At 54.0% G+C, this 16781-nt stretch overlaps 1 protein-coding gene across 4 annotated transcripts in view; it reads right to left on the bottom strand.

Annotated features, from left to right (window-relative positions):
* LOC122366386 (paired box protein Pax-5-like) overlaps positions 1-16781 on the bottom strand; it is an 82534-nt gene that overhangs the window by 16565 nt on the left and 49188 nt on the right. For 2 of the 4 annotated variants that reach the window (XM_043338596.1, XM_043338594.1), the window contains exons 3-4: positions 12284-12449; positions 3112-3309 (exon numbers count right to left, since the gene is read on the bottom strand). In XM_043338596.1, coding sequence (XP_043194531.1) covers positions 3112-3309; positions 12284-12449 — 364 coding nt within the window. Of the gene's footprint in view, positions 1-2338; positions 2537-3111; positions 3310-12283; positions 12450-16781 lie in introns of all 4 variants that reach the window. The other 2 variants (XM_043338595.1, XM_043338598.1) reach the window with 1 other exon arrangement.

The raw sequence follows: 16781 nt of genomic DNA, 5'->3' as shown, positions 1-16781 counted from the left end.
TATACTGCCCCTGCCATCAACCGAGCCGTGAGCTCTCGGTCTCGGTAATCCGATTGGGAGGTAGACTGTGCCGCAGTGACTGCGTGTTCGGCGGCACAGCCTACCCCCGGCACTGGCAGGGGCGGCTCAGGGAGGGACGAAACGGACGGACGGACAGAAGGAAAGCGGACGGCGAGACGGTAGGGACGATTCAACGATTGTGATATTCCTTGTTGCAATATGATATAGCATTACAGCGCAAATGTGTCTTATGCGAGTCGCACTATCATGAAGATGATAGATTGTGATATAGTCGAATAAATATGAAACAAAGTAACACCATTCGGGAGAGCGGTTGGCATGATCAAGAAAATGTGCAAATTTAGCGCCATTTGAACCGAACATCTGTTATTCAATTCGTATAAGGCGTGTCACCTAATTGAAGATTATATGGGACAGCCGTCTGACTTTCCGGTCTCGATTCGTCGGCCCACCTAGGCCACTGAGGCGGCTAACAGGCCAACAAAACTGCCGCAAACAGCCATCTGACCGGCCGGCGGGCGCCCACTCTGGCAAACTTCGCCACTCCAGCCGGCCGCCTCTATTCAGTGGCGCGCGAAACTCGCAAAGAAAAATGCCCGCCGGTCGCCTGCGGACCGTGGCGCGCCGACATTACCCTGATTGGCGCCACGCGCCGCACAAATGGCGGGTAAACATGGCGCCTGCTAACCCGTTCATTAGTGTAATTCGCCTCAAGCGGCGGAGAGTCTGCTGAAAGGAGCAGACCACCGTCAACATTGACTTAGCGGTCCGCGACAGAACATCGCACAACAGAACAGCGCTGCAGGGCGCTGCCAGCGACCGCCACCGCGCGCGACCGAAAATCAACAATTTGACTCACAACCTGAACGGGGTGTTTTAGCCGGGCGGCGGCGGCGCGGCGGCGACAAGGGTGCCGGGCCGCCCACTAATGGTACTTCTATCGGACGCGCGCGGAGCTCCCCACTGGGATGTCGCGTAAAGTGAGCGGCGAGTAAATCGCTGAATTCAGATCAGCGAACATATGTGCCCGGCTCCCCCGGGGAGAGCAAGCGTCCGCCGGGACATGGCGCGACAGATGTGTGACTTTTGGCGCCAGCGCAAATTAATACGGCCATTGAATGCGAATACGCGGCTCCCCGTCGACAACACCATAACAGACGCGTCTTTTGGCGCGAATTATGATCAACTAATGAACAGCGCTGGACAGGGGCGCCTGGCGACAACATGCGCGTGAAAAATAAACCAAATTTCGAGTGCTCTTGCGTTAGAGCAGTAAACCAAATCATCCACACTTCACGTGCCGAAAATCTGGCGGCTCCCCGCGCGGCGCGGGCAGCGTTTAAAAGCCGAGCAGCTGTCGACACGTATGGTCTTATTAGATCAGTGCGCGGGCGCCTTTCATGTGCCGTTACTTTCGACTGGCTGAGCCCATTGGGGGGCGCCCGGCTCCCTCTCGATTCGATAAACGGACACATTCGACAAAGGCGAACGCAAGGCAGGCACTTTGCTGCTCAGACTCGCTGAATGCATTAAAATAGAGACAGGTTCACAGGCGAACATCTCTAACACACATACATGATATTGCATTTATTTTTACCCCCTTTAGAAGCCATTTTCCACGCTCGGTCGGCCGCTTCTCTGGCCGAGCGCCGCCGCCGCGGTGTTCTACAAACGAGTGACAACGCGCCGGCCGGGCCCTCATTTCTCTCAATTGGCTGTATTTGGTACTTGAAAGCCACTTAGGGGCCGCCGCGGCACCCAATAGAGACGCCGCCGGTGTATTTATTGCGGATTGGGCCGGCCGGCCGGGGGGGGGGGGGGGGGGGACGGAGCGCAGCGGTCGGGGCCGGTCGGAAAAGTGGCCGCGACTGCCGAGTGAGGTACTGCCAGCTGAGTGCAGGGAATGGAGGCATGATGATCGGAGGAAAGGGGAGGCGAAACACTGGCTGGGGAGAGCTGAGTGGTGGTCGTGAAAGGCACGGTATAAATAAATTGTTTGGATCATTTTGATCGGATGGATACATTTACAAACCTTGGAAACATTGTCAAAAAACAGTTGCAAGAAAAGCAAGCGAGCTCATTGGGAAAAGCAGAGCACCGCTCCTTAAAAAGTATCCCACCCTCACCAAAAAAAGCAGAGCACCATGGTTAGTTATAGAAGTTAACCCGCAAAGCCATAGCAGTTGGGAAGAACAATGATAAACCACTTATGGTCCTAACCATGACTCATGGATTAGCATGCATAAAACAACCACTCATATGATTATCAAACTGCATATTGTAGGCAACTAAGGGAGCCCCTGTAAGCGACCAGTACCTGTTGATGCTGGACACACTCGGTACGTTGTCCTGGTTGCACACATTCTCGGCCAGCAGCCGGTCCCGAATCTCCCAGGCGAACATGGTCGGGTTCTCGCGCTTGTATTTAGCGATGGCGTCCACCACGTGCGGCGTCGCCACCTTGGGCTTGCTGCCCCCGATGACACCCGCCTTGAAGCTGCCCGTCTCATAAAACCTGCGCAGTTGGCCGTGACGGCAGCGGTTAGCGCGGGAGGCCAACACCGGGTCATCAGCTGAGGTCAGTCCGTCGTCACAGAAATATACGACTCGAAAACTACGCCTGCGATTTTCCCACACCAGAGACGTAGTTTTGGAGACGTATGATTTTGTGAGTCGGGTCGGCGTCTCGGTCGGTTAGTCGGGTCAGTGCCGAAGGGTGCCGGAGGTCAGGGTCACCGTCACCAAGGGTAGAAGCTCCGTCACCGAGTAGTTGGGTTAGCGCAGGCGGCGGACGGTAGAAACATCTCCGCACGAGAAATAATCGGCGATATTTGGCTGGTTTCACAGCAAACTTTGCTTCATTTTTTTTTGTCGGAAACAAGAAATATAAAAAGTTTTCTTTTACAAGGCGTTTATGATTTTCACTTTTACTAAAGTTAGGAAAGTTTTACTAATGATACTTGAAGCATCAGCCAAATATCGCCGTTTGTTTCGCGTTGCAGGACGCATCTCCATCCCCTGCTCTCCTCCACCGCAGTTGTCCTCCACCTCCGCCACCTCTCCTCCGTCCTCTCCGTCCTCCTCTTCTACCTGTTGATGCTGGAGACACTGGGCGCGCCCTCCTGGTCACACACCCGCTCCGCCAGCAGCCGCTCGCGGATCTCCCAGGCGAAGATGGTCGGGTTGGCGCGCTTGTATTCGGCGATGGCCTGAATGACGGTAGGTGTGGCCACTTTGGGCTTGGAGCCGCCGATCACCCCCGGCCGCACCGAACCGGTGTCATAGAATCTGGTCGGGGTGGGTGATGGGTCAGAGGGGTGCACAGGGGAGGGATGGGGTGCACGGGTGGGGTGCAGGGGTGTAACAAAAGGGGTGTGGGTGGGGGAGTGCATGGGGTGACAAAAAGTGAGGTCTGGGGCGGTGCTACTGGAGTACATTACGATGCAAAGTGGCAAAGCTTCAATACTACATGGGGAGTGAATGTAATCTAAGAGAGATGCAAGCTAGGGGTGGGCCAAAAGGGAGATTTGGGTGGTGGTGGAAGGTTTTGGTGCCGAGGGTGCTCACGTCTCGTCTGTCCAATGTTAGTCCAACATCAGTCTACCGTTAGTCCAACGTTTAATGACGGAGTCTCTGTCACATTTCACAAGCAACAAAAACAGTACATAAATAATTGTGAGCAAAACATCGCCCGCCAATTACTCATACAAGTCACAACGACTGAACGTAAGAACCCAAATCCGCACGGCTTCAAAGACAGGCAGCCTGTCCCGAATCCCGATCATCAAAACACAGCCGTCCGGACACCACATCACAAACGCGCGCATCGGAACGAAATAACGAGCCAAACTGCACCGCACAAACAGCCCACAAACACCGCACAAACAGTCCCCTAATTCAGTGCTCAACGAACAAAGCTGGCAACCCGTTCAAGCTCTCCTCCTCCCCGGTTTTCTGGCGTCTAAATTCTCTCAAACCGTCTCCCCTCGGAGCACAAAAACAGCCTCTGAACGTGGCGCATAGGCGACGTTTGGCGCCGCTCCTGCGCCGCGGCGACACGGCTGAATGCGGCGAAATGTGGCGCGCGCCACTCTGGCCGTCTGCGCGTCACTGGTGAGACAGATCGGCCAGGTAGTTACAGTGGAGCCCTGTCGTCGGTCCGGCCGCCGAATGATCTACGTGAGCAGACAATTGATGTGAAATGTCCGGGAGTGTGCAGTAAATTAGATGACGGGAAGTGAGAGCGAGAATAATTTTGAGTCACCGAAACATTAGATGCTAAAGCAGTGATATTCATAACTGCTAGTAATTCCACAGTTTTCACAGGAAAGCTCAAAGCATACCCACAGTCGTAAGCAGCTCAAGAACTTTGCAAAGAGACCATTGGCGGTCCCAGGGGGGGGGGGCCACGGGGGCCATGGCCCCCCCTTTGGTGCTGAAAGGTGGGGCCATACTATCTTTTGGCCCCACCTTTCAGATCGAACAAAAGTCCTAGAAAAGCTTTTTGTATGTTTCATTTTCTTTCTTGCGCCATCAAAGGACGTAAATTTCACTCATAAGTGGGCTCAGTTTCGCATTTTGTCAATTTGGCGGTCAGCGTCGCTTACACCGGCTCACGAGTATGGCTGGATCTTATATGGAATATCAGCGTGGGTTTACTTGAGGCTCTCGTAGGCCCAGCAATGGCTGGCATGAGACCCTCTTCGGCAGTGGCGGGTGGGCCCTGCCAAATGAGCGTGGCTCTACGACACTAAAGTAAGGCCTCATGGGTTGGTGCTGTGCACCTTAGAAGCCCGGTGGTGACGCCGTATGCCGGTTTGGTTTCTTAAGGACTAGCGTGGGACCTCCGGGGCCTGCATAAAGTTTGCATCGTTTGCATGAGCTAGTATGTAATCTCAGAGGCCTGTGTGTAATTTGTACACAGTGGCGGTGTACACATGGCATCAGGGCCATGCCCCCCCCCAAGGCCAATAAAGGGGGCCATCATATCATTTGCCCCCCTCAAACAACCAATGGGCCTCCATAGGTGTATGGGGCCCTGGCCCTTATTCGATCGTCACGAGACTAAAAAAACCCACGCCCAGCTATTAATGTAGCTCCCACACCGGTCTTTGAGCGTCCTACACTGACCTCTGAGGAAATTTCAGTGGCGGTCAAGCACCCACGTTGACCGCTAAGAGCCCACATCGACCTCTGAGGCCCCAAATCTTGCCTATGAATGCCCCTAACCGGCATCAGGGGCCCCAACTGGCGTCTGAGGGTCTCACACCGGTCTCTGGTGGCCTTATTTCTGTCTCTGGTGTCCCAAGACGAACCTTTAGGTGCCAATGAGAGCCCCGCACTGGCTGCTGAAAACCCGATGCCGGCCTCTAAGGGCCTGCATTGGTCTCTGAGGAGGGCCCATCTTGGCCTTTGAGAGCCCTCTGCTGGCCTCTGGGGTCCAACGACGGCTCATGCCGGTCTTTTAGGGCCCCACGCTGACCTCTGAGGGCCCCATGTTGGCCTGTAATGAGTAAGGACCCACATTAGCCTCTGAGAGCCCAACTCGGTCTCTGATGGTCTGAAACTACTGGCCTTTGCAGTCTGCAGGCCCTGTACTGGTCTCTGAGGGCCCTAAACTGGCCTCTAAGTGAAAACATACATGGTAGGCTTCTGAAGATCAGAGGGCTCACGCAGACTCCGGCACAGCCTATACGTTGGTCCTGATCGAGATAACTTTACGTCTTGATGGTCCCGCGCAGATTCCCTCATATTTCGACGTCGAGACCGTATGAGCCGGTGTGGATCCTGGGGCTGGCAGAGACTGATGAAGTCCTTAGGGCTCAGAGCCAGTCTTTTAGCAGTAGGACTAGGCAGGTTGAGTGAGCCCCAATAGAGCCGTTGCGAAGCCCCGCAGGAGTCTGAGCGCGGCCCTCAGATGCCAATTTTGAAAGCTATGAACCTGTGGGGGTCTCCAGAGGTCGGTGTACCTACTGTCTCCCGCCGCCACACTACTATATGGGTAAATTTCATAGTCTGAAAATGCTCTCTGGGTCTCACATGCTTGTAGCAAGAGGTACGTGTCTGTACTTTTCCGAATTGTTTTATAGTGCTAAGGTCATGAATCCGCGTTCCCGACCTTTCAGTATATGCTACACCGATCCGTCGTCATGGTGCAGTGGCCCGACGGGTGGAAACACCGTGGGACGGGAAATGGAACTGGTGATTTTGCCTTAAATTGAGCTTAAAGATTTCACGCAAGAATGAGATGGATGAAGCATAAGTAATGCCAACTGCGCGGCACCTCGTGGGCGTAAAAAAATTAGCCGATCACCCCCCCCCCCCCTCCGGTGATGGATAAATGTTATGTCCCGCGAGTGTGACTTTGGCCCCCCCTTTTGCTAGCGGCTGCGACCGCCAGTGAAAGAGACGAAGTCAGCACAAGGTGATAAAACAGAAATATATGTAAATACAAACCACTTCTACCTCCATTACTGCCCATCAAAACGAGGCCCACCTCCGGGGCCCAGCGCGGCCGGCGCGCGGCACTTCAGACGCCCGGAGCCATCACTCGCTCGGCGTCACTTCATACTAATAACCCTTCACACGTGCCGGGGGCCCAACAACGGCCCCCTGTGCGGGCAGCCACTTCAAACGGCGCCGGCCGCCACTCGGCCGCTGATTCAGCCTCGGAGGGTATTATTAGAACCACTGCTCAGCGGCGAGACTGACTCCAGAGACTCGATGCGAATGGTCGACGGAGCAGTTTAGAAGATGGAGAAGACAAAAGGCCGAAACGTGGGTCGAGACTCGCTCCAGACACACGCAGGATCAGCTATCAAATGGTCACGAGCCTTTCAGAAAATTGCTGAACTTACGGCATCATGCAAGGACCAAGACGTTCATAAAAGATCACAGAATTCGCAGAAAGGAAAGCAACATGATCAAATGATTGTTCAATGACATCTATTGATGCAAACCTTTGTCAACGACATATTCAATCACTCAGCTCTCTTCACATCAAAGCGAAACACTATACCACACGGCCAACCCGCGGTTTGCTTCACCCACAGGTCACCACGGCAGGGGCATCGCGTTACGGACGTCTCGCCGCGGCCGCGTCAGGAATGCGTCGGGGGTGGGGTCGGGAACGCGGCCGCACAGCGCAGCCTTGTGGTGGCTGCTAATATCGCGTGTCTCCCGGATGGAGGGAGGGACGTTCGGCCGGCGCACGAGACAGCGTGGCATTCGCGCGCCGCGCCGTCTAAAAGAAACATTGTGCCCGGGAAAGAGGAGCCGTTTGGCGGAACGTGGGGGCGACAGCGCCGGGGCCTTTGAAGTTGACGACGGCACGGAGACGGGAGGTTGACAAGTCGATTCGCCACGAGAGACTAAAACGCAGACGAAATACGACGGCTTTGGTCGCGTTCTCGACGACCCACCATGAAAAGTGAAGCGAATTTAGGAGAATGCACCTAAGAGGACGTAGAGTCAGCGCACGCCAGATCTCCCAAAAAAAAAAAACAGAACTAACCGAATTTCTTTAAATAGCAGAGCTATGCCCAGCTCGAACCACTTGCAGCGACTCACAAACGACATTAAACCACAATAATTTCCCGAGAAAAACAAGTGGACGATTCTCCAGATGTACCATTTTGTCTCAAAACAATTCACATCATACCACCGCCGCCGGGCCGAGTAGGAGGGAACAGAACACACAAACAATCCCCGACGCACCAGATTCCGGAACGCGCCGCGCCGCCGACGTTTTCTGCATTTCCTGCGCGGGCGGCGGGCGCGCGTGCGGCGCCTTTTTGGCGACGGGCCTTATGACAGATCGCCTCCGCTCAGTCGAACCATTGTCGACGTCGACACCGCCAGGAAATGGCCTCCGAATGAGCACCGGAGCCAAATTAATTATCCCGACGGATCAACGACGCCATTGTGGTGGTGAAAAATGTCTTCATCCTCTGCGCGGCGGCTGGTCGCGAGGCCTCGCGCGGTCCGCGACGGCAGGAGCTCCTCAGAGGTGGTGATTATCTCGGGGTAAGAGTGTGAGAAGTGATTATCCTTGGGGTAAGAGTGTGAAGTGAGGTGCACCGCTGGCTCTGAGCTCGGACAGTGAGCCGTCTCTGTCGGCAGAGTTTGACGCGGAGGCGGACCAGTGACTCTGTCACGGAGCGGTGACAAATTGTCACCAGACGGACTCAAAGCCGCGGGCAGACGGTGACGGCTGCAGAGGAGCAGCAAAAACGGGACATCGGAACGCCACTGAACGAGCCGCCATACGAACCGGTCGGTGGCTCATGGACGACTCCATTTGTCGAACGAGACATTTCAGGAAAACCCTTGACATCAGACAGGATAAAACTCATTCTGAAGTGATGTTCCAAGTTCGAACTAAATCACAGTCCAATAAATCAAACAGTTGCAAAACAGATTTCTTTCAGACTAAACGCTCGAGACTATCATAGACGAGCCACAACGTATCAATTACCATCAAAGTTCCTTCCACTCGACCACTGCGTTTATCCTCTTCTCTCCCCTCCTCTGGTAATGCCACCACAGCCCGCCGTACGCACCAGGCGCGGCCGTTTTATCAAATTAACGCACACGCTCCAGTGTCTGTGTACTGTCCAATGTGTCAACGACACCCCCTGTGTCAGCGGCGACACTTTCTGGTGGCGGAGGCGACACCACGATGGCACGTGCGTTACCAGAGGATTACGCCAGTTATCCGCCAGAACACGCGTTTGGTGGCGGATTGTGGGTCTGAGTGAGTGTATGGGGGAGTGGGGAGGGAGATACAGGGGGCGCCAGCCCTGGATCAGACAAACCGAGGGGAGATACAAGTGGTGCTTGTGAGTGAGCTCACAAGGGAGGGGAGCGGTCAATGAATCGACGATTGGAAAACAGTTGTGAGCTAATACTCGACATTGCTACGGAGGTGTCATGAAAAGATGCAAACAACTAAACAAGGCAAAAGCTGTCAAGAGGCATCGTACCAAGCATGACAAGATACCAGCTAATCCAAATAAAATGATGGGATAAGCCATCCGCTAGCCATTACAATCTGTATGCAAATATCAGCAGCAGGCAGCAGCCATTGCCAGCCCTCCCCTAAAACACCTACCACTAACTCCACTAATTACACCATTAAGCCGTCTTATTTTACCCCTCTCTCCCCTATCTTACTCTCTTTGGGAGCACCGCCGCAGCGAATCGCGATTATGGAGAGCGGCGCGCCACAGGGCCGGCGGCGGCGCGCGCTTTTTTAGCGCTGGCGCGCGGCACGTGCAGCGCGCGGGGTGGTGATGTGCCCGGTAATGCGGCGCGGGCGCCAGTTTCCGGCGCGAGCGGGTCGAGTTGTGGCGGCAGTTCCGCCGCCGCCGCAGGGCGGTCGGTGACAATTTGTGACGCACGCTGGCTAATTTGTGGCGCAGAGCGGCGGCAGCGGCAGCGGATCGCTCGTTTCGATCGAGAGTGATGTTTGATACGAACACCGGGAAAATCATTCATCGACGAATTTGCGATAGGTCTCAAGTCCGAAGATAACTGCGAAGTCTGTTCGTGATTTAGAAGCCCGGCTCTGCTCCCAATGTTTTACACTCAAATGATAAAAAGCAAGTTTTAAATCAGCTGCATTTGCTGGTACTGTTTCCTTGTTTTAGCTGATCTTCTCTTTTCTGACAAATTTAGAAACACTTTAGTGACTTGCATCTCAAATCCCACCCAATTTTCTCCGCCAACCTCTCGAAAGTCACCATCAAATACGGCGGAAAATCAGACCACTCTCTCCACATTCACCGAGCAGGACCCACAACAAACACCCCGTCTCGCCACCAGCACACCACCGCCAGCCGCCTCTGGACCGGCTGTGTCGGCCGCCGGGGCACCGGAGCGTTCAGGGGTGTAACGACATCATACGGACCCCGGCCGGCGGCGGCCCGCGGCCGTGTTAACAGCGTCACCGCGCGCCAGATTAGCCCGGGGACAGACGGCGCGCGCCACGCCGCTGATTTCACGGCGCTCCTGAGGCCCACCGAGGAGGATTAGCGCGCCAAAATCGCCGCGGAATGACGGCCGAGACCGCCGGCACCGGCCAGAAATGATCCAGATATGACGCAGTGATGAGGAGATGGGACTTCGGAGACGGAGAAATATCGCGAAATACCGGTGACGGTTTCTTTGTCACGGTTTACGGGATGTCGTTTGTTTGGAGAAATTATGTCTGGATATGGTCTCAAACTTGAGAGTCCACAAAATGAGCTATTCCTGGGTAATCAATCCATGGGACCGGAACCCCAAAGCATAAAACAATAATCACTTTTATACAGAGCCTAGGATCCTCACAAAAGTCCAACCCTAGATTTTATGCTTGGAACAATATTTCTTGGTGACTACTAAGCACAATCTCAAACCAGCTGACCACCCACAATCTTACCCTAAAAAATCACAAATCGACTTCTCATCGACTTACTGTAGGGGGACTTCTGGGGATCGACTTCTGTAGATCCCCAGCGAGCCCTCCCTGACATCTCTCTCTCGGTGTGTGGATTTTCTCCAGCGGGGCGCATCCGGAGCATCGCACGCGGCGCCGGAAGTCGCCAGTTCCGGTCTCCGATGGAGCGGCAATATTGATCGGCCATCGTCCGCCGGGGGTCCGGCCGACCTCTCTTCGTCTTCCAGCGGAGAGAGATACAGCCGAGACGGAAAGACATAGACGGGAATGGAGGCGGGGTTTGTGAAAAGACGAAACAGGAATGGATGCATGGAGGTCAAACGGGAATAAAAATACTTTCATGACGACTAAGGGCACAAGCACCAACAACTTATGAAAGAGAGCGTCAAAGTGATATCCTGATGGCCCATTGACATGATCAGTTGAATTAACCAGCCAATACTCAACTCGCAGATCAAATGCGAGTCCATAGCTCACCCCATGCCAAGAATCCACGAAGCCTCGCTCACATCCAAAATATCCGCCCCGAGCTGTGAGCCGTGACGCCTGTGTTTCTCCCAGCCGTGGCAGCCCCGGGCTGCGGCAGCTCTGCGGGCTCTAGTCCGGCGGGGACCGGGGAGCAGCGATCGACCGGCCCGAAATCGTGACCTGGGTGCAGCAGTTGGACGCCTGAGCGCCTCAGACCGGTCGGGGGGACGGCCTCTTTGCCAACTGTCTCTAGCCGGAGCGACACGGGCTCGGCTTTCGAAATCGCCGCATCGGAGAACTGGGTCCATCTTATTTTAAATCAACGTAACAATAGATGTAAAATTGGAAAGAGTTGGGAAACGATTTCTATTCTATTGTTGATACTTGAAAGAACTTTGTCCAGATAAGTCGTGAAAAATATTGTAAGGTTGTCTCGTTGAATAAGGAATTGTTTTCCGAAAATACACCAAGTAATCCACGGGATCGTGAACCTCACTTTCAACCCACGAAGATCCCGGACGATAACTCGACGTCACCGGGTTTATATCACCGTCTGCCGCCTGACAGTCGTCTCAAATGTCACCGGGTGACCCGGTGTCAGCCTGAGACGTCAGACGGTGACACGGGGTCGTGTCGGCCGATAAATGACACGCTCTGCCGCCGCGGGGGTGGCTGACACTGTGGCGCGGGTAAGTGTCAGATGGTGGCACATGTTTCCAGTGTGACATTAGATGTAGTTGTGGCTCGTGATAGTGCAGCTGAGTTGAGCAATATGCTCATGAAAATAATATTAGGTGGGTATACCGTATTCCACTTCCAGCGATGATGGAAATTGTCATCGAAGTCCACTGACATTTGCATTCGGAAAAATGAACAGAGTTGTTCAGATCAGAGTTGAATAAGACAACAAAATACTTGAGTATACTTGAGGAAGAGTTGCCAGACAACGATTGACGCACAAAACAGCATTAACACCCCACATAACAGGAACACAAGTTATTTGTTTCACACTCAACACCAAACCAACAACATTCAGCACATAAAACAGATCACGAAGAGCATTACAAAGTGAAACACATCAGCACGTTTTCAGAACGCATTATTTAGACCAAAAGCTGCACAACTCTCCAGCCACATCAGTACACACATCCATTGAAGCAAACAGACGACAAAGTGCCATCAGATTCACCGAACACACGAAAACAAATAACTAAAATCATCATCATCCTCCACCGACAGCTGAGACCAGTTCAGCACCTATTGGAACCCTCAGCAACCACCCCACCAGCCTCCCCCGTCCCCCAGCCGCCCCCAGCCGCCCTCAGCCGCCCTCAGCGGGCGCTGCTGACCCACCTGCTGAGGATCTTGCTGACGCAGCCGTGGCTGACCCGCAGCTGGCGGCTGATGTCGCACGGGCGGACGCCGTTGTGCGCCAGCTCGACGATCTTGTGGCGGACCATGTCGGGCAGCGGTCGGCCGTTGACAAACACGCCACCCAGCTGGTTTACACCGCCGTGACCTGAGGTCAGCCAGACGGGGGGAGGTCAGCCAGACGGCCGGAGGTCAGACGGGGAGGGGTCAGAGGACCTGAGGTCAGAGACGGGCGGGGGTCAGACGGGGAGGGGTCGGAGGGGCCTGAGGTCAAGCAAACGGATGCTAGAGGCAACATCTCATGGTCAGAGTGGGAAACAGGCCAGGTCGGAAAATGATATCAAGTGTTGAAAATGTTGAGCTGAGGAATATGATTTGAAAATGCATCTCAAGTGGAACCCAGGTCATTTTCCGTCGTTTCCTCAGTGTTTTAACCTTTAGCTTCTTAGCTGGAATCTTATAATTGCCAGTTGAGCTATTCCATCAAATCTAAGGCCATTGATTCCGGCAGCATATTCAATGTAATACGGTTAGGCCGGGCGGTCTCTGATCATCTGAGCACGCCTGTCGACCGGCAACCACACACTGCACGGCTCATCGCTCCGGGCCGGTCATCATCCTCCCGTCCTCTCTCCTTCTCCTCCCCCTCTGCCCGCCGGTCCACTCAGCCATTCTCCGTCAGAGGAGACGCATATTCTCCGTGGCAGATGTGATAGACGGCAGACCCAGTCAGCGGTACCCGGAAAAGGGAGGAACACAGACCGAGAAACGCACCAGATACAGATTCAGGAATAGCCGCGCGTGGGTATGGATGTGTTGATGCTCTACTGTGAGAAGCAGGGCTGCGGAGTCGACGGATTTACGGCGACTCCGACTCCGACTCCGACTCCGGCTTTCAAAAACCAACTCCGCCTCCGACTCCGACTCCGGGCAGAAATGTCGACTCCGATCGACTCCAACTCCCGACTCCGACTCCGCACACCTGGCAGGGCTGCGGAGTCGACAGATTTTCGGTGACTCCGACTCCGACTCCGGCTGGGGTTTCCAATATCGACTCCGACTCCGACTCCGACTCCGGTCAAAACTGTCGACTCCGACCGACTCCGACTCCGACTCCGACTCCGACTCCGCAGCCCTGGTGAGAAGGCAAGCCAACAATTGCTTTTCTACGTTTTGCAGGCCCGCTGACTTGCAAAATCAGATTCTAAATCACGCAGACCGATCTGTTTCATGCGACCTAGCAGTAGCTACTCATATGTCATGTCAGATTTCCCACGTGACATACGGCATATTTTCCATATGAATATCGCCGTCATTACCGATTCCCCGTGATTATTATACCCATCATTGCATATTATGCAGGCGACAGGAGCGATCTCTATCACAGCCTGCACCGATCAATCTCGTGCAGTCGCGCATTGGAGATCCTCCACCGAATATATCCGTAATCTCCATAGCTAACGACTCGTTAAAAACTCCCATCGATGATTAATACACGCCGGCTGCGACTCTGCGCCGCTGGTCATGTATCACTGGGGCGGGCGGCCGCTCTCAAAGCCTCTGTCCCTGGCCGCGTGGCCCGGCTCTCCACCACGGGTCGAACCCACGAGGACTCACTGTTATGAGCCAGGTAGCGCACCCAGCCGGCCGTGTTATTCAGACTGTATTCACAAGAGCAGCGGCACAATGCCAAACCAGCACCTGCGGGCCTTTTCACAGCCGGCGCTGGTAGATCGCTGTAAATTGTGCTGTGCGCGCGCCGCGACATAGACCCAGTGTCGGGGAGCAGAGGGATGTGTCCAGAGGGTCACTAAGCCGCACCTCGTGGCCCATAGAGGGGGATGGTGGAGGAATGAACTACAGCATTTACCGTTCTGTGGTTTTGTGCGGACACTGTCCACTGAGAGCTCATAGAAAACCGCGTGAGGCACAAAACAGCACGCAAATACAGCTGGTAAGCGACGCACGCGTCGAGCATTTGTGAAGAGGATAAACCACACTGAAAGATTGACCCGAATAATCCCCTCACAGGTCCGTATGATCACAACACTAGGGCTGAAATTTGGCGTCTCACCACTGCAGTTGAAGGCTTCAAGGATCCATGGATGCGTCTGCATTTTTGTCTGCACAGACTTCGCGTTAAATCCTTCGCAATTTTCACTAAGATCACAGCCGTCAGGAACGCACGCGCAGTGCAAACACGCAACTCACGCGCATACCCACACGCCAGGACATTCGCTCGCTAACTGGCCAGTCTCCTGATAAAACAAGGGGTCACCCCATCCAGTGGTCCCCGGGTTAACCCCGCCCCTCCCTCTCCCTCCCTCTTCCCTGCGGGAGGTAGCGGCCACTTCAACCGGCTTTGTGGGGTTTATTCAGTGGCGGTATCACTGTTCTGGGGAGGGGAGGGGGACCATGGGGACGGGCCGGGAGGGGAGTGGGGAGGGTCGGTCGGTCCGCGACTCCCCTGACACCCCGGGACGGCAGGACCGGAGCCGATTGTCCCGGAAAATACCTCTGTTCGGCACGCGCAGCCACGTCCACCAAACTCCGGCGGCTCACCTGGCGAACACCTTTTGCCATCCCGAGAGACCCACGTGTAGTTTGCCAGTGTCTTTCAGCCTAACGGAGGTGAGAGGTGCACAAAGGTGTATGACCGTCCCAAGGGTCCTCAATGGAGCGGGAATGGGAAGTAATGAAGTCGGGAGAATGGCAGAGATCGCATACCGGGGACAGGGGGAGGGGCTGGGTGGAAGGGAGGGGACAGTCTTCCCTGGACGCCAGTTGGGTGCGGTATGGGCTGCACAACCAGGCACCAGCGGAACTAAAGAGACTCAAAATGACGGTCAAGTTGAGTGTCTGTTTTGAAATGAGCCAATCCTAAACAATACGACACTGTTTTGTAAAAGGGTTTGTCTGCATATTCACATAATTGAATTTGAAGCTATCAGGTCAAAAGCAACAAAAATAATATCCACTTGCCCCAAAAGAATCCTTGCTGTCGCCAATTAATCTAAGCAATTACACAGTGAATTTACGGAAACGCTTGTGGTAAACGTCTCTCTCAGGTCAGGCCGGGTCAGGTCGGAGGCGGGAAGGGGGGGGGGGGTGCGTGACAGCGCTCCCTGACATGGGACCCGTCCGTGACTCCCCATCTGTCCTGTACTAGTGACACCGGCGACCCGCCCTCAGTTTCCGGGGTGGAACGTCTGTCAAAACGTCAGTCCGATAGGCGCCTGGCTGAAATATCTATCCCCGAGATCGGGGATCCACGTGAGCTAACGCACGGACTTGGCTTCAATCACGCTGCGTTCGGAAATGACAAGGCAAGGAGCCGGCGTGGGATCGATCCAGAGATAATGCTGACATTTTGACAATTTCGCCATGTGAATTATTGCGCTCATTCTCCATCATCAAACCAACCAATTTCCCATGGCAGTCAAATATGACGAAAAATAATTTATGTTCATTTCTTTTTCTTCTTTTGTTTCGAGTTCAGGTTTGGAAACAAATTTACACGGCCAGATGCTCCGTTACCTATATGTAAATGATCTAAAATGAGCCCTAAAAACTAGCTTATCTCTGCAAGTAATCATAACCCTACCTCCCTTAATGCGGCCCACAAAGCTTGCACTTGTCGACAGCCGCCCAACAAAAGGCGCGTTCGGTAAATCCCATAACAAAACAACTGTATCGCCTCTCCCATCAACACAACCACGAGCCAGTCTCACCCCAAAATCTCCCTCTGGCTAGAACAGGTGTCTCCGCGCCCGGGGGAGACATATCTCCGCCATCTCCCATCTCTTCCACCCATCTCCGAACCTCACATATTCACTTGTGCCGAGTGATCTGTGCCGATATCTGGCAACCTGACCCCGCCGTCTGGCAACTGGAGCCGGCGCCGGCCCCACGGGAGAGCACTGTTGAAAGGTGGATAGTGAAGCCGACTGGTTAGTTGCGCGATGGTACTGGTGATTAGAGGAGGGCACGCTTCGAGCTGTTAGTGGGAGAAGTGGTGACTGAAAGAGGATGTCACTGGGAATGATGTCATCGAGTGTCATGGTTGAAGTCGGGAGGTGGCAGCAATGAGGCATTTGTACCACCGAATGTGGCAATAAATTTGAGCTTGACAATTTATCTTGAACAATAACTTGAGTGTTCTTTCTTTCCCCACTACAAACATAACTTGCAAATGAATAAATGTATCGTCAAAACAATTTAATGTTTCAATCAACTAGTGCAATTCCAACTTTCCGAGACCGCAGTACCATACCAATGCACCATGCCAATATACTGATGCAAATGTTATCTTATTGCAAACAGGCGAGGAAAGCAAAAGAACACTTGTTTCCAATGCACGCGCATGGATGATTCAAATGAACGCCTCATCTCACAATTCAGCATTACAATGATTCAGCGCTCATTCGTATCCTCCTACCCCCACCAGCCGTTCCACCGGTCTCCGCCGTCCCATCCCATC

Source organism: Amphibalanus amphitrite, unplaced genomic scaffold, assembly GCF_019059575.1.
Source record: "Amphibalanus amphitrite isolate SeventyFive unplaced genomic scaffold, NRLGWU_Aamphi_draft 000802F_arrow, whole genome shotgun sequence".
Lineage (NCBI taxonomy): Eukaryota > Metazoa > Arthropoda > Thecostraca > Balanomorpha > Balanidae > Amphibalanus > Amphibalanus amphitrite.
Note: the sequence above shows the minus strand (reverse complement) of the source record. Positions and strands in the feature narration are given on the sequence as shown.